The following is a 27,329-nucleotide window of genomic DNA, read 5'->3' on the forward strand; positions in this document are numbered from 1 at the left end:
AATATCCCCTGACACCCAAAAAATAGCTGGTACTGCCTGCGAGGGAAGGTGGAACCGCTGCCCAGAAGGCGTGGCTCACATGGGCAGGAGGAGACCTCGGCCCTGGTGTTCTTGTATTTGGGGTTTAAGTTTTGCATGTGCTGCGGCTCACTGCCACTCTTAAGCCCCTTCTGTCCCCAGGGGCTGCAAGCACCTTTCAGACATGCCAGCTTTTAGCTGGGGGGGTTCACTTTTCCTCCCACTGAGCACTGTGTAACACCCGTCCAGGCGAGATGCAGCAGGAGATGGAGATGGGGTGGCCAGGGTGGCCAACATTTCTGGTGTGGAGCTTCCAGCATCAGCAGGCACCTGCCTGGCAGCGTTCCCACTGCTTCAGCCCCAGCAGCGCCACGTGCAGCCCTCCCTGTGCCTCGAGCATTTGTTTTGGTTAGAGTTCTTTGGGGTTTTGAGGGTGAACACACAACACCGCGGAGGCGGACGCAAGTGCCAGATGATGCCAACACCCCGCAGTGGCAGGCAGTGCAGCCAGGGAATGGCTGGCAACGTGACCCAGGTTAGGGCAGTTTATCCCGGCCCCGCAGCCAGCCGCTCGCCACCGCTCTTCTCTTCGGCCTTCAGCCCCCAGGCGAGGCCAATGGCCACCCCACCCTGACAGCCAGCCGCCCCTTCCCACTTCCCATGGGAGCGGAGCTGCTCCCAGCTGCCCAGCCATGCCCCGGACTTGGCAGTATGACAATCAGCGCCTCGAGACACACGCGCCGCAGCACAGGGCAAAGGCGTCCCCAGCCTGACACAGAATGTCCCGTATTCGCAAAGCGAGCCGCGGCTGGGCTCAGAGTGATCCTGGCTGGGATGGTACCGCGGGGCTTGGGCTGGAATGCAGAACCCCTGGCGCTGGAGCGCTCCGTGCAGAGCTGACCACTGCCAGTGCATGCACTCAAAAACCGACCTGTATAGATCACACGTGCTTTCATATAGAATACTGGGGGGTATATATATATGTTATATATATATATCTTTCAGTCTTACGTATTTATCTACAACAGAGAAAAACAGCATTATCTATATAAACATAATGCATATAAAACCACGTTTTATATATATATTAAAAATATATATTAGATCTATAAAAATTTTTAAACATGTTATACATACCTAAAACAGGTATAAAATACACATATATGGAGCACACATTTAGAAAACAATCTCTGTATAATATTTTCTATACGTAGTGTTTGCCATATATACTCCCATATAACATAAAACATTCTATATATACTCTATGTTTTCCCAAGGTTCTAGATTTGTATGTTTAGATTCTCTACGTTTCTATCAATAAGTTTGTGACAAATATATCTCTAAAACACATTTATAAGCATAAAAAAACTTGCCCACAAACACAGTGTAAATACTGATATTAGGGGCGATGCAGGGGACTGAAATGCGCACGAAGCGCTGCCCTGGCGGATTTACTTGTGCTGTATCTGGCGGTTTGCGAACCCGACGCACGCACCAGTGCCCTCACGCCCGGTGTGTACGTTCTCTCCGCCGTGCCGAGCGGAGCGGGTAACGGGCCGCGTTAACTGCGGCTGGGCGGGACGAGCTCCAACGCCTCCCCCCCGCCAAGGCCCCCCCGCCCCGCTAACCGGGCACGGCTCCGGGCACGGCTCCCGCCGCCGCGGCTCCCCCCACGCTCGCCCCGCCCCGCCCCGCCCCGCCCCGGGCCGCTCGCGGAGGGCGGGGGCGGTGCCGATAAACACCGCCACGTGCGGCGGGGCGGGGGCGGGGCCAGCCCCGCGCTTCCGGCAACACGCCGCCCCGCCGCCGCATAAATAGCGTGGAGCGGCGCGGCGCCTGCAGCTCCGCTGCCCCGGCACCCACTGTGCCGCTCTGCTCCGCTGCTGCCGCCTCTCCTGGGTCTGCTCCCGCTCCGTCCCGCCGCCATGCCGTTCCTGGGGCAGGACTGGCGCTCCCCTGGGCAGAGCTGGGTGAAGACGGCCGACGGCTGGACGCGCTTTCTCGACGAGAAGAGCGGCGGCTATGTCGGCGACATCAGCAGGTACCGGGCGGCGGTGGCGGCTCGGTCCCCTCCGCGCTCCCGTCCCTCTGCCCCGGCGGCGCCGCTAGGGGGCGTCGCGGTGCGGCCGCGGGGGTGCGCTCGGTAAGATGGACGGCGGCGCCTCGGCCCGGGCCCTGGCCGCAGGCGGAGGGGCTCCGCGGGCCCGTAGTGGCGGCGGCTTTCCCCTGGGCTTGCGGTAGCCCCGAGGGGGTCCGTCAGCCTCGCCGGGGTCCTGGAGGCGGCCGGGCCGGCCCCGCGGCCGTGGGATGGGGTGGCAAAGCCGCAGGAAAACATCAGAGCGGTCGCTGCCCCAGGGGGGCTGGGCGCTGCGCCCTCGGGGAGCGGCGCTGAGCGCTTCCCGCGCACCCTGGGGGTGCCCCCCCAAAAAAAATCCTGTCCTGGGCCTTCCCAGCTCTCGGGCTGGAGGAGAGTGATGCGTCTGAAGCCACAAACCTTCCCCAGACCATGAGTAATGCCCCTTACGTGCCGCTTGACTAATCTGGCTGCAAAACATCAAGCAAACCCCCGGGCTGGTGCGGCGCCGCGTTAGCAGTGCGGGCAGGGCGCCTTGGCCGCCGCCGGGCGGTGCTGGGCTCGGGCGCCTGGCTCCGGCCAAAACCCAGCTTCTCTCGCAGAGCTGCCTCTCGTTGTCACCTGGGCACAGCCAGGTTTGGGTTTGCTGCACCCGGACTGAGAGGTGGGTCGGGAATATCTGTGGCAAAGGGGGAAGCGCTGTGGGACCGCTGCTGAGATGTTCCCGTGCAAGGCGGATTATGTGGCAGGTCTCTTTCCCTCTCGTGTGCAAGCTGTAAATAAAAATCAAGTTTAGAATCCAAAGCATCTGACTTGTAAATGGGTAGAAAAATAACTGGCTGGCAGTAGTGTGATTGTGTTGGGAATACTGAGTTTGGCACAGGTTTATGCATCCCTTTCCACTAAGTGAGGAGGTGACGTGCTGGCCCTGGGCAGAGGTCCTGGCGGTGCCAGGTCCTGGTGTCCCAACTGTTCAGCTTGTCAAGATGCCTTGGAGCAGTGTGTGGAAACCTGGCAGTACATGAACAGGGAAATAATCTGCCTCCCATCGCTGGAATTTGTCCACTCCTGTTGTTACGGAGGCTTCAGATTACAGTCATCAATAGGAAGTCAACAGTCAAGGGTGTGCTGTTGACACCTAAGATTTGAAGCAGATCCATCTTGTGGTCTTGGGCTTGGGCCATGTTAACCTGGCCAACTGTTGATTTTGTGCAACCCTGATAAAACACGAGCCTGAACATCTCCTAAACCCCTTCTTCCTTACTGCCATACCCTGTTCTTGGGTTTGGGTCCCCCTGCAGAAAGCGGCATGGGAAATGTGCAGCTAAGATGTTCTGCTCTCAGTTTTAGGTTCTTCTGAGCTATCTCTAGCTGGTAGAAGTGTCTGGTTCTCTGAATTGTTGTGGTGAATATTGTCCACCTGCATTGCTGCAGCTGTTCCCCTTCTGCAGTGGTACCTTCCAGACAGCTGTGATACCCAGCAAGAGGGGATGTGGAGTAAAAAAGGGGGAGCCTTTGGTGTTCTGAGGCTGGGGGAGGTTTCCCCCACCTTTGGGGCCACGTGCAAGTGCCAAACCAAAGCACCCATCTGGACCCGGCTGGAGGAAGTCTGGGTCCCTCAGGGGCTGAAACTGTGACTTTGTCACTTGACTTATGCATAGCTGGTGGTGTGGCCATGCTGACAAATGGGAAGCAAGGAGCCTTGTCCTGCAGGTTTCATTCCTTTGCAGGAGCCTGTGCTGAATAGCTGTCAGATGTCAGTTGGTGTGGTGCTGTCGTGGGGGTTTTTTGAGGCTGAACAGTGTAAACACAAGGCCTGTTGAGGATGCAGCCTGGCTGTGTAAGGGTCACTGTGGCTTTTTGCAGAGGAAGCTTGCCCAGTGCTGTGAGCAGCAGCATGTTTTGGCACCTGCCAGAGCTCCAGGGCTGGCCCAGGTGCAGCAAGGTGCCTTAGACCTTTCAGTTCAGACCTGCAGACAGCCATCTCCCATCCCTTGCAAGCTGCTGGAGCAGTAGGGGAGGCTGTTCCATTATCTGGGATGCAGTGCCTGCCTTCTCCCCAGCATCTGCAAGGCATTCCTGCAGGTCTGGGCACCGTGCCGTGTGCAGGGGGCCTCTGCTGAGAGCTGCTGGTGGGTGCTGCCTTCCCCTGCCATTCTCTGGAATCTGCTGCAGCACTGTGGCTGCCCCATGGGCTTCTCAGTTTCACATTGCTGCATGGATCTCATGATCTGCATGCAGTCTGTAGGATGTGGGGATGTTGATATATAGCTCTTTATAGATAGTCTTTCATTGCCCTTGAAGGAAATAAGGGGTTATGGCTCCCTTCACTAATGATATAGTTACAGCAGAGCCCCAGCAAAAGCAGATGGGCAGTCTTGGACAAGACATCCTAGCTGCTAATTTGTAGAGTCACTACTATGTGGGGTTTGGAAAACCACCAACCAAGTCTGAACTTCAGCTGAGCTTTTCCTGTAAGCTTCAAAGAATGTTTTGTAGGGACTCTTTTGTTAATAAATATTTTGAGTGTGCATGTGTGTATATATATATGTCCTCAGAGATGTCTAAATATGTCCTTCCATAGAAGTCTGACTCAGAGGCATCTACCACCTACAGCAGGAGGATATGGTGTTACTTAAAGATAGAAACAGGTTAAAGGCAGGAAGAGAAAACTGCCCGGCAGTGTCCCGGTGCTAACTGTGCAGTCTGTATTACCTGCTTCCCTCTGTTATGAGTAGTCTAGCTGGCACATAAATGAGGCACATTTAAAAATACCATTACTGGATACAAAAACTACATGTAGACATCTCGAGAGCAGCCAGCAAGGAGGCAGCTTTGGAGCTCACAATGAAAACCTGTGTATTTTCTCTCCTTGCAGGAAACATGGTGTTCAGCAGACTGTAGAAATAAACAGAATCCTTGCTTTGTGTCATTCACAGCTTTTGTAAAAAAGATGATCACAACAAAGAGAATCTCTTCAACAGCCTGAACTACGATGTTGCTGCCAAGAAGAGAAAAAAAGACCTGCTGAATAACAAAGCCAAGATTCAATGTAAGATGTCCATTTGGGCTTTCTTAAATATAAGCTGTTGCAGGAGAACGGAAAATGCTTCATATCCATAGTTTTTGTGCAGTGCATGAGGAGTCTTCCAGAGTGTCTTGAAGGGCTTTGCGCCCGTGTTTGACCTAAGTAGAGAACTTGGATACAGCTTAACATGAAGATTTATGCCCCTGTTAGTAATCCCTGTTCTGAGGAGTTGTGCTTGTTGTGTTCAAATTTGTCATTTGTGTTTGTCAAGAGGAGGGTAATTTTTTCCTATGGTACATTCAAATGAACCAGTTCCAGGGTTTTTTTCCCCCTGTAGACTTCCTTGTGCACAACAGGCTAAATTTATTCTTCCTTCCATATGCATGTTGAGCACTAATCTACATTACTGGAGGCTACAAGCCTGAATGTGAGCTTTGATCCTATCTCTGTGCGCAGAGTACATGAAAAATGAAGTAAGATTTCAGCTTGCTCAAAACAATGGAAGGTTTAAAATCTTTCTGTACACACAGTGAGCAGCTGGGGTCTTGGATGGTGCGCTGTGGGAAGACTCGGGGGAGCCTGCAGGGACAGCAAGGTCTGCGTTGGTCTGATTGCAAGATAGGTACTGGAGTTAAATGTGAAGGCTACAAATGTAAACATACACAGAGGAAATGAGTTATAATTCCCACACTACTATTAGCTCATTGTGCATCCCCCAGGATTTCAGAAACTGATGCCAAAAGTTGGCCCCTCAGTGCATTCGGTTCTCTGAACAAACAAATGTTACCATGACAGTTTTTGGCTAGATTCTGTTGTGACCTACTACTTAAAAGGGCCTGATGCAGGGTCTGCATGCCTGTAACTGAGGCTGGGTTTGTCCTTGGGCTCACAATACCAGGCAGGAGTACATCACTGCATCCTTATGTGGAAAAAGATTCCAAGAGCACAGTATTTCCTTAAGGAAAGGAGTCTAGCAGGATGGGGAGAGTTTTTCTTACACTAGCTGTTGAATTACCAGTGTGTGGTGGAAGTAGTCAAAAGCCCATGTGAGAACAGAGTGGGAGAAGGATCGAGCAGCATAACTGCTTACAGTAAGGGCTCTTCTGCAAACCCAGTTAGCTCCCCTGTACCCACCACATGCTGCTATTTTGGGGAGTGGATGAGACAACTCCCACTTCTGACAGAAGGGAGGGGCAATTAGAAATAGGAAAATTTTGGTCCCAAATAGGTTTTTCTTTTTTAGCAAGTTAGCTGCAAGCACAAGCATGCTCCTCCGAGCCTGACCTCACTGCTAAAAGCTCTCTCCCACATGCCTGGTGTCTCATGACATTTTTGCTCAACTTCGAATTTGACATTCAATCCCAAGCCTGTAACCAAGGTAATGAATTGTTAATAAAATCAATAACAACAAAACCTGGCTGTCAGCCACACTTACCGTCTGGGATCAAAGACGAGGAGGTGCTATGGTATATCTGTGGCTGGCAGATTAAACATTTACAGTCTTGAGCTGTGTCATTGAAACAGAAGCTCTTTCTAAGGCTCAGGGCTGCAGTCTCAAATGAAGCAGTATGGAAACAAAGCAGCTCAGCAAGTTGCTAGTTTTGGTTTCAAGTGTGGTGGTGTAAACACAAAGTATCTTCATGTGCACTAAAAGGGCACTGAGTGTTTATGAGCAGAACAGAGATGCAGCCCTCTGAGGTAGAAGATTAACTGAGCAAAATGTCTTTGTCCAAACAGATTTCCACCAGGAGAAGTGGATCTATGTTCACAAGGGAAGCACAAAAGAGGTAAGTGCCTCCATAGGTTCTTTGTTCCCTTTTCTACTGGTTTTTTTCCAAGTGGTGGAAGATCTTGTGCTGATACAAATCAGCAGAAGCTCTTAAGAGATAAGTGGAAGATCTGGCTTGCGGTTGGAATTTCAGTAATGATTTTAAACCCCAAACAGGGAGCCAGGGCTTGCTGTACAAAACTCTGTACATGTGTTTAAAATATGACTTGTTTGCTTCCCTCTGTTAAAAAAAAAAAGCCATTTGCAGACCAAGCCATAATACTGTTCTTGGCTTTCACCCAGTACAGCCCTAACATGGGAAATCATTGGAATTCATCACAACAGCTCACTTGAGCTCATGGAGAGAAGCGGCTGTACAAAACTGCTCTGAACTTGTACTATATATTGAACCCCGGAAAGTATGGCTTGTTCTCACCCATAAACTCAAGGGTCATGAGCAGAGCTTGGGTCACTTTTGGGAAATTACCATAATCCACAGTGGGCCATGCCCACTCTTGACATCAGTTAAGTGTGGCTCTGTGTGAAACGGGCCTGCCGCCTCTGGTTATGAGCTGGTCCCATGGTTTGTACCCATTAGCTTGCTAAATTGAGTTGCCCTGGGTCATGTCTACCAGTGCTGTCTGGACTCATGTCTGCTAAAATGTGACCCATACTGTTTTTTTCTTCTCAGCGCCATGGCTACTGCACGTTAGGAGAAGCCTTCAACAGACTTGACTTCTCCAGTGCTATCCTGGACTCCAGGCGATTCAATTATGTCGTGAGGGTGAGTGAAAGGCCAGGGTTTATTTTGCTGTGATGGTGGGGGAGGCTGTGAACTGAGCACCGGTTGGGTGATGGGTGGCACTGGCAAAAAGAGCTCTAAGTGTGCAAGTGGGAGTGTTGGGCTTTGCTGCATTAAGCAAGTGATGGAAGTTGAGTGGACAGATGCCCAAAACCTCCTCTTCAATCTGTTAAAATAGAGGGAGGGAGGTGGTAGTAAGATGGGCTGTCCTTAGCCTAGCATTCCTACTGCTTTTCTGGGTTTCGGAAGTGAATTGCACAATTGAAGACTTAGCTTCTGTTTCCCAGGTTCTCAGTTTAGTTCCTAAATGTGATTCCTGTAGCCCCCAAAGGAGCATGGGCTCTCTGTGGAAGCCGTAGAGCAGCGGGGATCTCTCTGGACAGGCGGCTCCAGCTCCACGAGGGCTGTGGAGCTTTGTCTCCCTTGAAGTGATTACAGGAGAAACTCTAGGAACCTTAGTGTTTTGGGAGTGAGAGGATGGGCTGAGCCTCTTGGAGGCACTGATCTAAATATCTTTGCTAAGGATCATGGTTGCTCTTAATTCTGTGTGACTGGCAGCAGTTTCAGTGAGTGAAGTATTTGGTTAGTCCTGACACCATTAGTTGGTAGGAAGGAGTAACTGGCCTGAGGTTCCTCATGCTCTGGCTTTGCATAAATGGATCAGGGCTGCTTTTTTGGCTCTGGGTGGTCAGGGTGGTAGTGGTTGGGGGAGTTGCCGTCCTGAGGACTGTGCATGCTTGTATGTTTATGTACATGTGATCTGCAAATTCATCTTGAATTTCAGAATGTTCATCAAAGTTTGGAATTCAATAAGCTTAAAAAAAAGTCTTAACTTGAGGCTGTTTATAAACAGCTCCTTTTCACATCTCATCAGCAGCTGATCACTGGTGAGACACCAGCTGTTCAGGTTTTAGGTTCTGGAGCAAGCAGCATTGGTATTGCTTTCCTTTTGCAAAGCCAAATGTCATTAAAAGTGTCTAAGGAAGACGTTATCTGAGCGGGTTCACCTTGGTTTGTTCACCTGTTGTCTAGGTGACAAGGAGCCTGTGAAAACCTCTGTCACCCTGGGAGGGGTACAGGCTCTGGGGGTGGCTACCGATGTTCTCTGCAGGAAGGGTGCTGGCAATCACATGGGTGTTCTGCTGCAGGGGTGGTGGCAGGGAGTGGGGATGCTGGGGGAGGCAAAGCAGGATGCAAGTCCATGAAGACTCAGGTTGTCCTAGCTCTGCTGGTCCTGGGATGACTTGTTCTCCTGCTTGTGCAGAGAAGGTGATCACCAGTGCTGAGGTACTCTTTATTTTCTGATATTGGATACACACATAGCCCCATCAACTTCAGAGGGATGGTTGTGAAAGGAGCAGTTCAAGCCAAGGCTATAACCCTTTAGTCCAGTATAAAGGAGCAAAATAAAACTTGTATTTGGAGCTGCGGAGATCCCTTTGGCAGACTTTCTGTCTTGTAACATAAAAAATAAAGAACTCTAAGACCTCTGCTAAGCATCACAGGTCATGCTGTGCCACGTGATGGGCGTCTGCTGCTCAGCCTGGTGTGATGGGTGTCTTGCATGGGCCTGCAATGATTGAGCAGAAGTCCCATTAAATTTTTAGAGCAAACTGAAATTTCACTTAAGTCAGTGTGGTCTGGTAGGAAGGCTCAGGCTGACCTTCTTCACCCTTTTTTCCCCATGAGGACTTCATAAAAGCATCCCAAATCTGCTGTGTATCCAAAATAGCAGTGTTCTGTGTCTGCATGTGTCCTTATTTTACAAATTACTCAAAAGCTGAGATAAGAGGTAGTTTTCCCCCCAGCAGCTTTAGGGATACAGCATACTGAGAAGTACGAAGCTTTCTAATTGAGGCTGACTTGTGGTTTGGCAGATCAAAGAAGATATTAAACCTGGTACCATGGATCAAATAAAAAACTTACTACTTGAAATGGAAGGCTTGAATTGGCCAAGTGTCCAGTGGGTAGTAGCTCATAAAAATGCCTTATGTGCCAGACTTACTTGTGAAAAGCTCTGGCTAGATGTGGACCTTGTTTATGGTCCTTTGCAAATTGCAGGCCTCCTAGAGCACACAGATGAGCAATCTGTCACATGGAAGATGCCTTGAATATTGGCAGGCAAAAGATTTTTCCCTTCCCTCCCTCTCCTTGTTCTCTCTAGTTCTACCCATTGTTTGGGGTATCTGATTAATGTCATGCTACTTGGTTCATCAAGCAAATGCTTTCCAAGGGAGGGAAATTTAGAGTTGAAGGCTGGGGGAGGATGAGGATGTCTGTAGGGGAAGAAAAACACCGGTAGGCTTGGGATTCTGCTGGCTACACCCAGATCTGCCCTATGGAGAAGTAAGCTGCATCACTGCTGATAGCAAAATGGGCTCTCAGGCTGAACATCAACTTGCCGTTCTCGGAGCGTTCCTTTCTGAACTCAAGTGCTATGGTATTTTAAGTGCTCATTTTTTTGTTGTACAGTAGCATCTGCTGCTTAAGATATGACCCAACTGAAGTTCTTGGAGTTTCTAATGGTGCACTGATAAAACAGGTACCCTCAAGTGAGGTGGAGGTGTGAGCTGCAAGAAGCTTGCCAGGTGTTTTTCATGGACAAATACCATCAGTGGTAGCCAGTGAGTTCCTGTAACTGAAGTGGAAGAAATTTTCCTTCAACATCAATCTTTGTCTTGACAGTCTGCTGATACAGCACTGGAAGTGCTGAGTGTATGTATCGGTGCTGTGACTTGGTCCTTGCTGATCTTTTAAACTATAGCCTCTGCCTGGATGTTACAAGGCAATGCTCCCTTTCTAGAGCTAGTAAGGAGGTGTGGGATTGACCCAGAGCAGCCAAACTGTTCTTGGTCTTGAAGCAGCTGTGGTTTTTCTGGTCTTACAGATCTAATGAAAAGACTGGAAGTGTTCTGCAAGCGTAAGTACTATGACCAGAGAGAAATGTGCCTGCAGCCCAGAAGCTGTTGGTTATCCTCTGGGAACACTCTGTTCAGATGACAGTGAGGTTTTGCAGGATGCTTCCTTCAGAAAGATTTGTCATATGATGGTTGTGTAGTAATGTCTCAAGGGAAGGTGCAGTTTCTGATCATAAAAGCTTAGGTCAGGTTAAGCTGCATGGGCACAGCTCTTCTGGAATAATGTAATCTAGGCAGTGTGTAGCCTGCAAAGCAGTTATTTAAATTTGTATCTTACATTTTTATAGCACTTAGCTCCAGGAGTAGTGGATTTATGCTGTGCTGAAGATACCAGCTTGATGCTGTCTCCTGGAGATCTGTCAGCACCTGGGCTGTAAATCATTGTAACTTGCCTTGCCTCTTGCTCTGCCTCCCAGCTGAAAGCCAATGTGACATTCAGCCACAGAAAGTAAAGGGTGGTGAGAGCAAGGTGGGGCTGGAGGAGGAATTTCTCATTGCGATTTGTTTCTCCAGGCAGTCCAGATGTGAGGATCCACATCCCCAACCAGGCGAAGGAACTTATGGATCCCCACAGGGTGCAGTCCAGCTTCCCTATAGCTGGTTTGGGTTTTTTTAAATGGGGATTTAAACTTCAGTAGTTTGAGACTTGTGTTTGTAACCATTACGAAGAATTTCCCTTTTTGAGGTGAGGTTACACCCTCCTGCTCAGTGCAGCAGGCCTGCTGAGGATTTTTTTGGTGCTGTGCTGTGAGCTCCTTGCTGTGGGTTATTTGGGGTATGGATTGCCTGCACACCCTGGTGTTGAACCAAGTCAGTGGCAGAAGTGCCATCTGGCTGTAGCACAGTCATGGGTGCAGAGCAGTGTGTTTTTATGGCCCTGAAACAGGGGCTCTTCCCCCTGCCACATGGCACTGTTTTGTTTGCTGTTTTTCCCTTGTGCTTATGGGAGGAGGATCTGCCCTGGCCCCAGAGCGAAGTGGCTTGTTGCACCAACTCCTGGTGGGGTTTGAGAAGGAGTTCAGCCACACTCGTGGGGAAGTGAGCTGGTTATTGCCCTGCTATGGAAGATGCTGCCGCCTGCAGCTTTGTAGAGGCTCTGGAATAGCCACTGCATCTCCTGTCTTTGTGGCTCTAGCAGATCTCAGAGCAAGTGAAATAGAGGTGAGGTGGTAGGAAGGATTTTCTGGAGAAGCTACAAGATCACTCTTTTCAGCTTCTGAGGAGCTGAAAGAGCAAATTGGGATCTAATGCCTTGTTTTCCAGAGGTGTTACAGTCTTCCCAGCTCCAGTTAAAATCAGCTGGAATGCAATCACTTAGTGTTTTTGAAAAGCAGGCCTTTTAAAATTGCTCTTAACCTTTCCCTCTGCACTCTCTCCTACCATCTGTCCCTCTCAGTTGAGCGTGGGCTGGCCTTAATGCAACCAGATCATAGCACACGCTTACAGCTCTCCAGCCTTTTTACCCTACTCAGCATTAATCTGAATTCGTCAGTCTGCTTTTAGTCTGTATTATGCAAGTGGCAAGATTGATTTATTTTTTTTTATAATGCTGTAGACCCCCGTTTGGCAGTCCATTAACTGAGGCTGTCCTCTGCTGGGTCTGTGCCAACACTGAGACCCTCAGAGCACTGGAGCATGTGGGGGGACAGATGAACTGCATTGTTTACTTGGGTTTTGTGTGTTACATGAGCACAGAAGACCAAAAAATGTCTTTTGATTTGGAGGGCTAGCCAGTTGCTTCAGTCGGTGGTCCCTGGGGAGCAGGGTAGTCCTAGAAGTATTCACAACATAGTTTTCATATGGAATTTCATCCTGTGTTTATTGCTGCAGGGTAAGGGAGGTGACACATGATATCTGAGCTGGTTCACTGAACATAAATTGAACCTTGATAAACACAGACAAGGCAAATTTGAATCTGTTCCTGTGGCTAAATTTTGTACCAATTTAGCATTCCTCAAGGAACTGAGATTTTTATCCTTGTTCCTCCTAAAGAATGACCCTGGCATTTAGCTCTTACAGTATTGCATTACATGATGGTTATCTCTGGGTGCATTTTGGCATTTTAAGTAATGGGCATAACATTGCTAACACCCAGCCTGGAGTAAACTGTATCTGTGCCAGTTCCACAATGGTGCAATCTGGAGACAGCAGTTGTTTATGCACAGAAGAGCTGATCTGGGTGCATGTGTGGCTAATGTACAGATGGAGTCTGGCAAATTGATCACTATAATCAAAGGTCTGAAGGCTAAACAGTTTAGTGTAAGCAGAGTATTACAGACTACTTTGGGACACCAATTTTTTTTCTTCTCCAGTATTTCAAAAAATAAAGAAAAGACATTTTATAAAACTTCTCAAACACCTTGAAAACTGTCTTGTTTTTAAGAGTGTCTAGTTATTGTGATCTCAGTTTAGCTGATGTAGGAAGAAGATCCACTGATGCCTGTGCACCAAATATTACCCGAGTGTCCTGCATCTCTTGTTTCCCCTGAATGAGCCAAGAAAACAGGCATCCTGCCCTTCACAGGAGTTAGTGCAGGTCTTTTTTCATCTTGTTTTCTTTCAGTCATGCGAGGTACAGGATATTAATAGAATGTAAACTCAAAGCCATCTGATGGTGGTGTTGGCCTGGAAATTAAACTGAAGAGGTCGGTCACTCTAGGCAACTTCACTGCTCCTAACTGGCAGTCACATGCCAGTGCCTCAGAGAAGCAGAGCAGGAGAATGACTGCAGTAATACTTCTCCATGCACTCCCTGCTTCGTGGCAAGCTGCCGGTGACTTTTTGGATACATTCCTGTCATTCTTGTAGCGGGGCAAACAGTTCAGCTCATAACTTATCATGTCTTGTCAAAAGCCATCTTAGTTACTTGACACAAGTAGTTGCACCTTCTCTGGACTCTCTGCAGTGCCAGCAATGGGATACTGTAGCTGCAGATGATAAAGGATTAATAGTCATGCGGTAATGTGTTGATTGATTTGTAGCATAAAAGGTTTTTCCTTCCCTTTCTAAATTAAAACAGAAGGCTATGTACATCCAAAACAAATGGACTGACACGTGGACAGTCTGTGCATTTATGTAATGCTGGGGGAAGGGAGGAAGGCTTGGAAGATCATGGGCCACATGTTCTGCAGAGCATGATCTATAGGAAACTTCCACAGCTGTTCTTGTGGTGGTAGAGAGATGGGGAGGAGAGGGCATCTTCCCGGTGGGAAATGCTTCCTTTAGCAACTGCAGCCTAAATGCAGTGTTCAGCTTGCACAGGAGTCAGGAGATCAGTGATGGGAGGCAAATCCTAACTGAAAGTAAAAGTGAAATTTCCATTGAGGGGGTAACAAGTAAACAGGACAAATGGGGGAAGCGTGGTTTGGTGTTGCAGCTGTAAGAGCTGAACAGGGGAGAGGAAACCTTGGGGGAATAGGGGTTTGTTGGTGGAGAGGATTTGTTTTTAATATAGTGTTTAACCTTTCTGTTGCGGCGACAGCACTCTTGACAAAACCCATGCAACCCAGGAGTTTGACGTAAATTGTGGAGTCTGATTCTCATTAATGCTCCATCAATAATATCCCCATCCAAACAGGCATTTGCTCGTGTTCCCTTATGACACTGCTTGTTTATGCCCTGATGAAGGATGGTGACACTGGCTGTTCATTGTTCCCTTGGTGTGAATAAAGGCTGTCAGTCTGAGCACTCCTTGGGTTTCTTTGCATCTCTGAACCATGGAATCAATTTGTTTTTTCCCCCCTGAAGATTATTAGAGTGCCTTTTTCCCCCACCCCTTTAGATGTGGGTTTAATTATTTGGCCTCTGCTCCCCAGCCCTGTGTTAGTTTGTTCTGTCGTTCTGTCTCCCTTTTATTTTAAGGCAGCAAACAAGTCTCGGGACTGTTTTGCTGTGTCATGTGACCAGGAGTCAAGATTAGAAAGGTATCTCTGTGCTCTAAGGCTTGCAACTTCTATTTTTATCTACAGCTGTTGGAGCTGATAGCAAAGTCTCAGCTGACGTCACTGAGTGGCATTGCCCAGAAAAACTACATGAACATTTTGGAAAAAGTGGTGCAGAAAGGTAAGAAATAAAAACAGTGAGTGGGAGGAGGATTAGTCTGATTTAATCTGGTGTACTGTGTGAACCACATCCTCGAGAACAGTCAGGCAATGCAAGATGGGTGAAAAGGGGCAGCACTGCTTATTTCTGTAGTGCAGTTCCACTTTCCCTTGGTGAAGGACTGGGGGTGGGTGGAGGGTGAATGGGTGGGAAGAAACTTCTGTATTCTGATAAGTATCTGAGAGGCGATTCCTCCTTCCCCAGCTTTCCTCACTACCACTCCTTCAGCATCCTACTGAGTCCTATTTCTGACTGCAGGAGAGATGGCTGCTCCTGCCCCCAGCCTGGCCCATCTGTAGTCTCTGCTGCTGCCTTGTTGTCAGTTTGCTGTATCAAGTGTTCCCACTGCTCCAGAGGGAAGGAAAGCTCCAGGGCTGCCTTTTCCTGCTGAGGGTGCTGAATTGTGGTTGAGATGTGGCACTTCCCTCTGATGCTTTAGCTCTGGCTGAAGCCTGGGAATTGAGAGCACCTTGTTAGTGTGTGTATACATAATGAGAAAGGAGATCCTGAGCTGTCTTCCCTGCATGTCATCTGGGGTGGATGGGGAAGAGTTGCACATAGATAACCTGTTGCACATACTGGAGGGGAGAGCTGGCTGGTTGCCAGTGACTGGAAATGGGAAGTGCTGCGGAAAGGGCAGATATCTCATCTGCTTATCCTGGGAGGATCTCTTTCCATCTGCTGACTAACCTGCTGTGCCTGGCTAATGTTTAAGTGCTTTCCTCTGAAAAGTGCAGGCTGGCTCTCTTGGCCTGTGGGGTTATAGCTTATAACTTGCCTGAGAAATATGTAGATTCTGAAAAGGATTTGTGTAGCTCCCATTTTTAATCTTTCCTGTTCTTCCAAAGTCCTTGAAGATCAGCAGAACATCAGGCTAATACGGGAATTGCTGCAGACCCTCTACACATCCCTCTGCACATTAGTTCAACGGGTCGGCAAATCTGTTCTGGTTGGAAACATCAACATGTGGGTGCACAGGATGGAGAGTATTCTCCACTGGCAACAGCAACTGAACAACATTCAGATCACCAGGGTAAGCACAAATCCTGAAAGCTAAAAATAACATGGCTTCTTCATGAAACCTTCTCATGTAGCAGCTCTCAAATGGGTGACAGCATCCCACTGTACTCGGTGCAAGCACAGAGCGTTGGGGGAGAACCTGGAGCTGCCAAAATAACTGGATGCATTACTAGCATGACTTCTGCTCCTTAATACAAACTCAGTGTACACAACCAAGGATCATGCTCACTGTTACTGGTCACAGGCTGTAGTTTGACTGCTTAATGGCCATGAAGTGCTGTGCAGACAGAGCTGGGCAGGGAATAATCTTCCACTCCTGAAAGTCTTCAGAGACTAGGCTTCAGTATGAAAAGTCAGCTCAGTCTTTCCAAACTGAGAAATTGCCTTCAAAACTTGTTTATCAGATAGTTGAGGGTTTTAGATTTGTTTAATCTGTAAATTAAATGCAAATTCCCAAATAGCTGCATAACTTCATGCCCGTTCCAGCCAGATGAGTCCCACTTTCACAACATCTGTTTTTTCAACAGCATCTGTGAGGATGAGAAAAAGATGTATTAGTTGATAAATTCCGAAGCTGGCTTTGCATGAGACATCAAGTGTGAACTTGCTCCGCTTCACAAAATCACAGAAGGGTTGAGGTTGGAAGGGACCCCTGGAGGTCATCTGGAACAACCCTCCTGCTCAAGCAGGGACATCCACGACCAGTTGCCCAGGACTGTCTAGACTTTTTTTTCCCACCTCAAATGGATACTCCACAGAAATAGCTTTTTTCTGCTACTCATCTCTGTTGGTGTGCCCCTTATAGGACTTCTGTAGTGAACAGGACTCTGAAATTCCCACTTGGGCAGACCAAGGCATGGCCCAAGGGAATATAAAAAGCACCTTTTTCCCTGGTGGGTCAACCAGAGACATTTTCAAAGGGCCTGCTTTCATCATATTACATGGTTGTGTTCTCTAGGAACACCAGGAAAAAATTTCCAGTCCTTCAGTTGGAGTAATGCAGGCAACAGAACATAGGAGATCAACTCTAGGAGGTCCCAGGGATTTTGAAGAGCTGCAAAAGCATAAGTGCCTTATCTGATGGTGGTCTCTGCCCTCCTTCTGCTGTCCTTCCTGGTATCCAGCTCTTGAGATGAGCTGCAGCTCTCTTTGCCTTGCAGGGCAAACACTGGCCCAACTGTGGGGTGGCTCTTGGGACACAGCAGGTCTGGAAGCTGCCCTGTGCCTGGGCTGCCAGGATCAGCTCTACCTGGGCACCTGCTGTCCTGAGTGCACCACAGGTCAGGGGCCTATCTGCTACTCAACTCAGTAGTACGGTGGTTTTTCACCTCTGCTTCAGGGGCTCATAAAACACAGACAAGCACTTCAAAGAACTCCGCCTATCCAGGCAAAAGTGCATTGAAATACTTCTTGTGAATGGAGCTGCCTTTTATGCATACTTACATGTAGGTGTTACAGACACTTTTTCTAAAACAAAATAATGTGAACTTGCAAACAAAAAATTCACATCACTGAAGATTACTTCAGCTCAAGCTAGAGCAAAACCAGCTGAGTTTAGAGGAAGGAAGAACAAGCTCAGCTGTGTATTACCAGTTGCTTACAGTGCACAGAGTGCTTCTGCTGTTTCTGGAGGGGAGGGATGTCTTGCAACAGCCAAGACTTAAACCTTTCTTTAAAAAAAAAAAAAACTCGCAAAATATTGTATGTGCTAGAGCTGTTTAAAAAAAAAAACCCACAACCTGTGTCCAGACAATGACAGCATACTGATCTGCTCTGATCTAATCTGTGTGCTTTCTCCAAAAAAAGTAATGTTTTAAAAGTCCTGGAAAGGACTACTGAGGGAAAAGTAGCTGATAAGTCTTTGGCCCAGATTCAGAAAACCTGTAAGGATTTGCTTGAGTCACACTGGTTTCTTCAGAAATAAGATATAAAAAAAAGCCCCCAAAGCTCATGCTTAAGCTTAGAGTCTCTGAGCTTAGTCTTTTCTGTTGTGCCCTAGCAAAGCTTATATGTAGAGGGAGTGCAGGAGAATGCGAAAGACTGGCTGGCAAGGGAGATCAATGGGAGGTGATCCAAGGCTCCAGTGCATTCTTCCTACCCCAAAATACAACTTGGGCTGTCATGGGAAGAAATGTCCTCTGCAGATGACAGAGACAGTTCACTCCTGGAGGGGTTATTTCAGGCCTGTCTTGCTGGTAGAGATTGCCAAAAATGATGTCTTGGTTGAAAAGCTGTGGTCCTTGTAGGTACTGGGCAGTGCTATGTAGTTTGGGTAGCTGGGCACTGAAGGGAAGATGGGAGCTGTTTGTGTACAAACATACTTGTGCCTGTGGGGTTTCACATGCAAGGAGATGGCTGGAGGATGGGACCATATGACTAAAAGCAGCCTCATGCAGCGTTCCCCTGCTGATGGCAGTCCACATGCTTCTTGTTTGAAATGGTTAATAGCTCTGCCAATTGCAAGATGGGTGTTGTGACTCTGCAACTTAAAATAGCAGCATCTCTGTGTAGGGTAGATGATAAACTTGGCACATCTGTCTAACATTGTTTCTTCATTGGAGCCTAAGCCTAAAAGCTGCTGTTTGCCTTAATAAGGCTGGGGCTGGTTTTGGAGCAACTGGAGCCTGGGTTGTGGTCCTTGCTGATGCCTTGCTCCCATGTGTACCTTCCACTCAGTGCAGGACCCGCAGATCTATTGTAGTCAATTTGTCCTCGAGCTGTGCCGCCATGTGGACTTGCAAAACAGTCCTGGACCCTGTGTAGAGCAGGGCACAGATGGGTTGGGGGTGAGGATGGCTTTTGGCTCTTCAGGCTAGGATGTGCTTTGCTGTGGCTGAACAGCCTGGAAAAAAACCCCATGGCTGCAGCTGATGGGAAAGGGGCAGGTCCTTCAAGTGCTCATAGAAAAGAAGTTAGCCTTGCCAGCAGTGACCTGGGAAGCCATGCAGGGAAAAATCCTGCTGTGGGTACTCATCAGCCACTGCTGTGGTTACAGCAGGACCCTGTGACGGCATAAGCTAAAACACATGTCAGGAGAGTATGAGATTCCCAGCAATGTGTGTAACAGAAGGCTGGACTTGAGAAGTAATGCCAGTTTCCCTTGTGGTAGAGAGACCTAGATGGTTAACAGCTGATACCGTGGTGTAGCCATTGTCCTGATGTAGTGAAAGCTGCTGATGGTTTCTGGGAGCAAAGTCTTTTGAGTACGGATGTGGGATGGCCAAAAAAGGGGGGAGGAGGGGGCAGCTTGGACTGCTGCTCCGCTTCTAACTACTGTAACACAAATATGTCTGCTTCCTGGAGGGTATCTTGAACTGTTCTGGGGCAGAAGGTCAAATGTCTATGTAAAACGTCTCCTTATTCAGAAGAGGGAACTGCTGCTTATTTTCTATGTGAAGAGCAATGCTTAAAAAGCAGTAACTGTACTGCAGCTAGGTTTGCTTGGGTGTTCAGCTTCTTGTGAGCTCAATTTTGTCTGTCTCTTCTAGCCTGCCTTTAAAGGAACCACTTTCACAGACCTGCCGTTGTGTTTACAATTGAACATCATGCAGCGACTGAGTGATGGGAGAGACCTGGTTAGCCTCGGTCAGGTGGCTCCCGACCTGCAAGTGCTCAGTGAAGACCGGCTGCTGTGGAAGAAACTCTGCCAGTACCACTTCACGGACAGACAGGTACAAGCAAGGATGCAAACTGCTTGTCGTACTTCACTAGCAAGTGAACACACATGGGTAGGACGCTCTTGCTTGACTATCCTTTGGATCTAAGGGCTGTGCCGCAAGCTGATAATACAGGCTGGCATGAGAATGGCTGTGAAGATTATTTATGTAGAGGGTTTTGCGTGCCACAGCAATGATTCCTGAAATGGAGCCTGAGGAATTAGTCATGCGGTAAACTTCAGCCCTAATCCAGGTGGTAACAACTGCAAGTCATGCAGTTGCTCCTCACCCCACGTGTGTGGAGAAAACGTGTGGGCAAGCTCCAGCAATCACCCTGATGTCCCAGGGACAGACACCCTCTCAGAGAATCTCTGTGGATGTGGTCCATGAGCGGTGACTTGTACTGTCTTGCCCTTTAGAGCAAGAAATCCCCTCTGAGCTGTTTTGTGAGTGACGGGACAGTATGTGGCAAACAACCCCGCTGCGACCCATATTGTACCTGTGTAAACATCTTTGGCCATTTGCAGGCTGATAATCATCTGGGGTCTTCTAAACTTAAAAACAAACAAGCAAAAATCCCTCTGTTTATGGTTGAATGTCTGGGGTGTTTATACCAGCTCGCTGCACTTCAGGGACCGTGTGCCAGATTTCCCTGCTGACTTGGCTTTATTTGCTCCCTCTGAATCTGCCTTTGGAAGTGACTCTGGGGAAGCTGTTTTTATTAACAAGTAAATTCAAATCCAGTCTCTGCAACTAATGAAACTCTAACAGAAAGATGGGTGTCTCCCAAGCAATGGTGACAAATCGCTGATGCTTAGAGTCAATGAAGAAACAAAATACTTTAACTTCTGAAGCTGTTAGATGCAACTATACTCTGTCCTGCCAGCTGGAAACAGCAGCTAAAGTAGTATAAGCTCCCAATGTTGTAGGCTTCATAGGGGAATGCTTGTGAAATGGGGAGGGACCCTGATAATGGTACTGAGCGAGGCTGTTGCCATCAGAAAGCAGGTTATAGCTGGATATTCAGAGCAGAAACTTTCTTGGTGTTATAGGGAACTGTTACGGGACTGGCAAGGATGACACGTGAGGGAGAGGAGTACATGAGCTGGAAAAAGCAAATCATTATTTCTTTTTGACCTACAATTACAATTATTTTTTAAGATTCGCAAGCGGCTAATCTTATCTGACAAGGGACAGCTGGATTGGAAAAAGATGTACTTCAAGCTCATAAGGTGTTACCCACGGAAGGAGCAGTATGGTGACACGCTGCAGCTGTGCAGGCACTGCCACATCCTCTCCTGGAAGGTATGCGGTGCTGGTGGGACAAACTTGATTGGGGCAGGAGCCACGGGGCACCCAGTGCTTCCTCTGATTGCAGCCAGTTTAGGGTGCTGCAGTTCCTTTGCTTCCGTAACATAGTGTTTTCCTACCTCTTAATCCTCCCTCGACTATTAAGACCCTTTCTCCCCTGTGCTTCAGAAGTTTCACCTTTATGTTGAACAAGAGTAGTGGCCATCAAGGCCAGAGGGGAGGGGGAGATGGCCATACTGTAGGGCTGCCTGCAATGTGTCATCTTAGCACTGCCAGCAGGTCCTTCTAGCCATTACATGGAGGCAGAGGTCTTGGCAACAGGATTAGCTGGAATGAGAGCTGATGGCAGCAGGACAGCCTGGGACAAACTGCTGGCCGCTGTGGTGGTATCCAAGGCATGTCTCTGGAGTTAAACTCCTGTAGCTGATCGTAGGCTCCAGCCTCTCTTTCCTCAGAAGAGGTGAAATGACGGAACTGGATCTTTGCTGGTTTTATTTCCCATGACTTGCCAGTAGTCCCTGAAATATGAAGCCCAGTTCTGAGCTGTCTGCTCTGGCAAGGGCAGAAATATTCTGGGCTCTGCTCTATCTGTTTGCAAGCAGGACGTCTGGCAGAGGGGGGAGTACTAAGTTGGCTGATGCTCTGGCACCCTTTCTGCAGTCTCTCTAAATGGACTTGTTTTCTCCTTTCCCAGGGTACTGATCACCCTTGCACAGCCAACAACCCGGAGACTTGCTCCACCTCTCTTTCACCACAAGACTTTATCAACTTGTTCAGGTTCTGAACTTGGGTCACCACCGCAGCTTACGTGATTCTTACAGGACACTTTATGCCACTGAGCTTGGACCCTCCATTTGTAAATATTGTAAATATTCATGCTTGTTCAAAGCTCCTGAGTCAAGAAACAAGAGGATCTCGGAGATGAAAGGTGAAATTGCTCGCTGACACACAGCACTTAAGGAATACAGACTTCCATAGGACTGGTGTACAAATGCAGCATGTTGTACAGACTCCCTTTTTTATGATCAGAGTACAAGATACAGGGCAAAAATCTTCATTTTTTGTTTTTTAGAAGTTAAAAATGAATTTGCCCCACAACCATTTGAGAACTCTTTTGGTTTGTTTCCAATAGAGAGAAAGCAATATGAGGCTAGGACTGTTGAACTGTTCCTCCATCTGGTTTTATTTAGCATACATATTTATAAATATGAGGTTTTAAAAATATTTATGAAAAATATCCCTGTGACAAGTTGAATAATACTTTTATGTTTTTAAAAAGGACACATTCTGAAATACTTAGTATAGAACTCTAGCCTGCTTGCGAGAGAGAATCGCAACATACCACTTTCTACCTCTGATAGATTGAGTACCTTTCAAACATAAATCCAGTGTACAATGTGAACTTTTGTATTTTGTACAATGATTTAAAGGGAAATGTTTGTGATAGTAAGCATCTTTTCTTGTATTAATGCTTACCTCTTTATGTTAGTTTTCTTGCTCTTCTCAGTGCTTGAATGCCTAGATGATAGGCACCATATAAATACCTAAGACTTTACTCCATCCTCTTTTAATTTGTTGGTTTTATGAAAGACTAAGCAGAAGGGAAGAGAGAAGCCACAAGGTTGAAGATATCTAAAAGGGAGGAAGTTCTATTATAGAGAAACAAAGGACTGGATTTAATCTCAATGTAAATTCACATCAGCTCCACAAGGTTAATTGCACTGGTTGAAATCCCAAGTGAGGTTAGAATCCGGTTCTTCAAGCCCATGTTTTCCAACATATACACTGCTCTGTATTCCCACTGCTGTCAAGTGAATTTGGTCATCTCGGAGCTGGTAAAATATAGGGAGAACTGGGCTATTAAATGCAGTGAAATGATGCGGTTTTTAGTCACTGGAACACTGGCAGCGTCATGTTTAATTTCAGACTACTGGAGATTAGGGTGTTGAGCAAGAAAGCGTGAAGAAATCGGTCAGCATTTTCCTAAGAACAGGAGGCAGGACTGGGGTAAGCAAGGGATTTCCAGCATGGCACTTGATATCTTTGGTTATTTCTCTGTGCCTGTGGCAAAGACCCAGCCTAGTCCCTTCTGCTTCCCGTGCTGAGCTGCTTTATGGGATCTTCTAATACTGGCATAGAGCTAAATTTTCAGTACTATGGAGTAAGTAGCCAGACTAACTTCACTGTGGCCATGATCTGGCTCACTGTCTCCTCGGTTGCATACAATGCTTCACTTTTCCCTACAGTGGAGCTAGAAGAATTCAGCTTGTATATAACAATTTGAAAGCCTGCAGTGGAAAGTTTTTTGCCGTTTGCCGGTAGATTTCCTGTATAGCACTTTCTCTGTTCATGTTGTAAGCAGGATACCTCGGAAGGGTAAATATTTACTGGGTTGTTTGTGACTATGTACAAAGAATTGTGAGGAAGAGGAGTACTCAGGACAATTCAGGAAGAACTACTTGAGTTAATTATTGTTAAATATTCTGTTCCTTTTTTTACATTTTTATAACTGACTTTGACTTTCAACACTTTTCTGCAGCTGTTTATATTTAAAAAAAAAAGACTATTTGCATTTTTGCAAACTAAATCACTTTGCATACTCTTGGAAGAGATACAAAAAGGGAAAAAAGCTGCCTCTAGATGTAGCAGTGGGGAAGGGGGGAGTAAAACCAGGAAAATGCTGACAAATGCCCTTCTCCTGCCTTCCAACTGCAAACCCAAGCTTTTGCTCTTCCAGAGGGCTCTCTGAGCCTGTGCCACCCTTAGCCGTGGCCCAGAGCTTGGCACTCTCCAGAGGAGAAAACACACGCAGGATAGGGGGCTTTATCTTGGTGTTGGTGCCCCATGCATCAGTTTGCTGGTGGAAAGCATAAGCCTGTATTCATGTCAACTGAAAGTGACTTAAAAGCTTATTGCCTTGGAACAATGAACTTGTGCTTGTTTGGGGGGGATGTCTGCAAGTGGGGGAGGCCACTTTCTGTTTTCATTCCCTCACTGATGGCAGTGGGTGTGGGTAGATGACGCAGAAATCTGGCTTGGTGAATGAGGGCTTAAGGACAGAAACCTGCAAGTGAAGGGAGTAAAGCATTGTCACTGTATTTAAAGATTCTTGTAGCTCCTTTTTCTAGCAGTGAAGAGGACCTGTGCCCCTTGGTATCTTCTGTTTCCAGCTCTGACTTGGGGTTGGTTTGTTTCATAGTCTTGCCTCTGACACCTGTAGCAAGCCAACATGCTGTGATGAGGACGCAACAGTATTTTGGTATGAAATGCTGGGGGGGTTCTGCCTAGTCTGAGTCAGTGTTTAGCAGATGACACTTACCCACTGTGAGATTGTGACACTGGGTGACTTTTAAGCTCAGGTTTGAATCCAGCCTAGTGCATTCCCTGCACAGCAAGACAGAAAAATCTCAGCATTTAGCTGTGATTTGGGAATGTCTTAGCTCTAGCTCTGGCCTCAATCAGCCCTTCACTGGTCGTGAGCAAAGAGTTTATTCTGTGTCCTTTGCCCAGAGAGCATGGGTCATGCTGACAACATACTTAATGTGCGACTGAGGCTCCTATTTATGAAACTTATTTCAATTAGTGTTTTTTTTAAATTTCTTAGCACTGTGTAATCTTAAAGGGTCACAGTGCTGAAGATGATTTAATACATACACACACTTGCATGTTGCTCGTGTGAAGTCCTGGGATATTGCTGTCAGTGTCCAAAGCAGCAGAAAACTAAGCAACTACTGTACTGGAGAACAAAACAGACTACAGAGAAAGAAACAAAATAAGCCTCATTCAGTTACTGCCTCCTGCTACAGCAGCTGTCAAGTAAGACCTTGATCTCCTTGGGAGACTCATTGTTTCTCAAGTGGTTGGTACTGGGAGATATTGTGGTGAATTCAGTACCCTTGTATTTAAAATGAAATGCTGTTGCATCCAAATACCTTAGACTAGCCACTTGTAAATAAAGTGATCAGTACTGTAGCAGTGCAAAGGCATTTGCTTGGCTGAGGATGGCAGAGTAACAAAACTGATAGTGGCAACAGGGGCTTCTGGGCAGGATGGTTTAAGGCTGCTCTCATGCAAAAAGGACCTCTGTATTTTAAGAATTGTGGCAAAGCTGTTGTGAAGGGAAAACAGGCTTTTACTTGTATTTTGGAAGTAGAATGTTCTTTTCAAATGATATTTCACCTTCCAGTTAGTTGGTGCATTTCCATCAGACATGCATGAGTTCTTGTACTAGGAAAGGAGGGGTTTTTTCTCTCTTCCGGGCTTTCTCCTGCCAGCATATGCAGAGAAATCTCATTATCTTCAGATGATGTGTTATCCAGTGTAACAGTGTAGAACATGGTACTGTGAAGAGGAAAAACAGATCCATGCAGGGGAGGAGGCTTAGGAAGGGAGCGATCCCAGAGATCTCCATTTCAGGTTTCTAGAAGAGGCAGGTATTTGGAGTTTGTTCTAATGTGGTAGCCACTTCAAGAGGCACAATTTCAGCTGTACATACCTTAAACCATTTATACTAACTATGGTATGGTAAAGTTTGATCATAAAATGTGTACCTCCTCTTACATTGTTTGGGTTTCCTTTTTTAATTGTGGGAGTTTCTAGATCCTTTTATTTTGTAAAGTGATTAGGAAAACTTGTATTGCTCTGAAGACATTGCTTTGTATGTAAACATTTAATTGCACCCTGCCACTTTCTGTATATGGGAATATCTTTTTTATTATTTTTCTTTGCCCACGAGTTTTGAATTGTTTGTGTTCCCATTTCTGTTTGAATTCAGTTACTCTTGTGAAGCTGTCACCTTCTAGAACATAGGCAGGTACTGAACCAGCTTTTCTGGCCCAGAAAATTCCTTGTCCATTAGCTAAAATGTGATTTACAGCAGGAACATTTCAAATTCTATTATGTATCTAAATAAATCAGATGTGCTGTTTCAGCTTATTTCCTGCTCGGTACAGCAAATCAGCATTGTCTGCTGTGGTTGTTCTTACAAACCTGTTGCACAGCTTCCCCATAGATCTGCACCTTGCCAAAAAGACATAGCTTTAAATTAAAATGCCACTCTTCCTAGCTGGCCTGTTTTCAGAAACATAGACCCTGTGCAGCTGGTGGCTGATTAGGTTGATAAAGACTCCCTGTTAAAAAGTTTGGGACTCTGGTGTTCTGCTTGTGCTGCTTTTCTCAGCTTATTTCTTAAAATGGTGCTTGTTAAAGGCTCTGAAGATGTGGCCAGCCATCCACACAGATGTCTCTGTGTGGCGCCCAGGCTGTGTGAGTGCCTTTACCAGTACCTGATTTCTACCCCATGTCTTCAGTGATTTTGTTAGTAGCAAAAAAAAGTTTGCAGGATCTGGCCCTAGGGAGAACAAATCCATCTTGTCCTTGACACATGCAGTCTCCAGTATATTAATACCTTCAACACCAGAGATATTCCCCCTCCTTTGACCAAGCATTGCGGCTTCTGTTCCTGGAGGACAACTGAGGGTGGAACTTCTATTTCTTTAGCCATCATGTGCTGCACAGAATGCTAGCAGGCCTGCCACCAAGAAAACATTTTAATTTGAAATAGCAAATACGCTCATCTTTAGGAACTAATCTACAGTAATTATAAATACCTACTTACATATGAAAGAGAGCGTGTGTTCTGTTTTGCTTTTCCTTAAAGTTGTAACTAGAGGTGATATGAAGTGAAAGGCATCCCTTATATAATAAGACTTCTGTTTAATATTATTGTGTGGTTAAAATCCTTCCATTATAAATTTGCACAATTTTTCTTCCCTTGCATGTTCAACTGATTTTTACAGCTGTTCTGTGCAAACAGTAATGTATTTTTGTAAACATTTTTGACACTGAATTGCAATAAATGTTCAAACAATGTGAACCACAGAGTTGGTTGTCTCATTGCTTCCAAGCTGGTGACTTTATCAGGCTTGAGCTTCTAGTGACTGTAAGAAAAGACTCTTCTGCAGGACATCCAGAACTAAGGTTTTGTGGCAGTGGAAGAATATCCCGGACAGAGTTACTGTGTCATCATACCTTGAAAGAAATTGAGGTCAACGGATCCCTTACTTCTAGCAAAAACAGCACTCGTGGAGCTCATGCTCATAAATCTGTACTATCTCAAAGCACAGGACTGTTGCCTGGAAGAGATCACCAGTGCTCACACAGGTCTGGTAGCTTCAACTCTGCCTTGTAGCTTATGAAAATGTTTTGGGTTTTTTGGGGGGGGGTTTCTGGATGTGTTATCCAAGTGACTTTGTTTATCTTTTTTCAGTTACAATTGCATCTTGGATAGTCAGGACTGCAATGGTCTGACCCAGGTTCCTGTTCAGAGGGAATGCAGGTAGGACCCCCCCTGAAGGGACTCCCAGTAAATTGGAGAAAAGCAGTTGAAAAGGCAAATGACATGCATCTTGGGTTGGAACAGGAGAAGTTATGGTAGAACAGGATCACTTGCCTTGTGAAAGCTATGCCAGCTATGAAAATAAGCCCAAAATGCAGATGCTTTGGTTTTAGTCTCATTTGTGCTGTCAAGTAAGGTGTGCTTGAGTGGTTTCATAAGTCTTTTTGTAGTTATGCTATGCCTCAGGTCTATAGTTAGAAGGTTGTATCCCCAGACACAAGTCTTCTCACATCAGG

General features: G+C 46.8%; 1 protein-coding gene across 2 annotated transcripts; it reads left to right on the forward strand.

The window, feature by feature from the left end:
• The first annotated feature begins 1,798 nt into the window (after positions 1-1,798).
• On the forward strand, positions 1,799-26,576 carry FBXO32 (F-box protein 32). Of its 2 annotated transcripts, XM_037380194.1 has the most exons (9): positions 1,799-2,059; positions 5,032-5,144; positions 6,858-6,907; positions 7,580-7,672; positions 14,577-14,670; positions 15,558-15,742; positions 19,218-19,400; positions 20,547-20,690; positions 21,391-26,576. In XM_037380194.1, exons 1-9 carry the CDS (start codon positions 1,944-1,946, stop codon positions 21,478-21,480), a joined length of 1,068 nt encoding a protein of 355 aa, XP_037236091.1. In that variant the 5' UTR covers positions 1,799-1,943; the 3' UTR covers positions 21,481-26,576. The 2 variants fall into 2 exon arrangements, with proteins under 2 accessions (XP_037236091.1, XP_037236092.1); XM_037380195.1 differs by lacking the exon at positions 5,032-5,144 and having other exon boundaries at positions 1,800-2,059.
• The last annotated feature ends 753 nt before the right edge of the window (positions 26,577-27,329 follow it).

This window comes from Falco rusticolus, chromosome 3 (assembly GCF_015220075.1).
Source record: "Falco rusticolus isolate bFalRus1 chromosome 3, bFalRus1.pri, whole genome shotgun sequence".
Classification (NCBI taxonomy): Eukaryota; Metazoa; Chordata; class Aves; order Falconiformes; family Falconidae; genus Falco; species Falco rusticolus.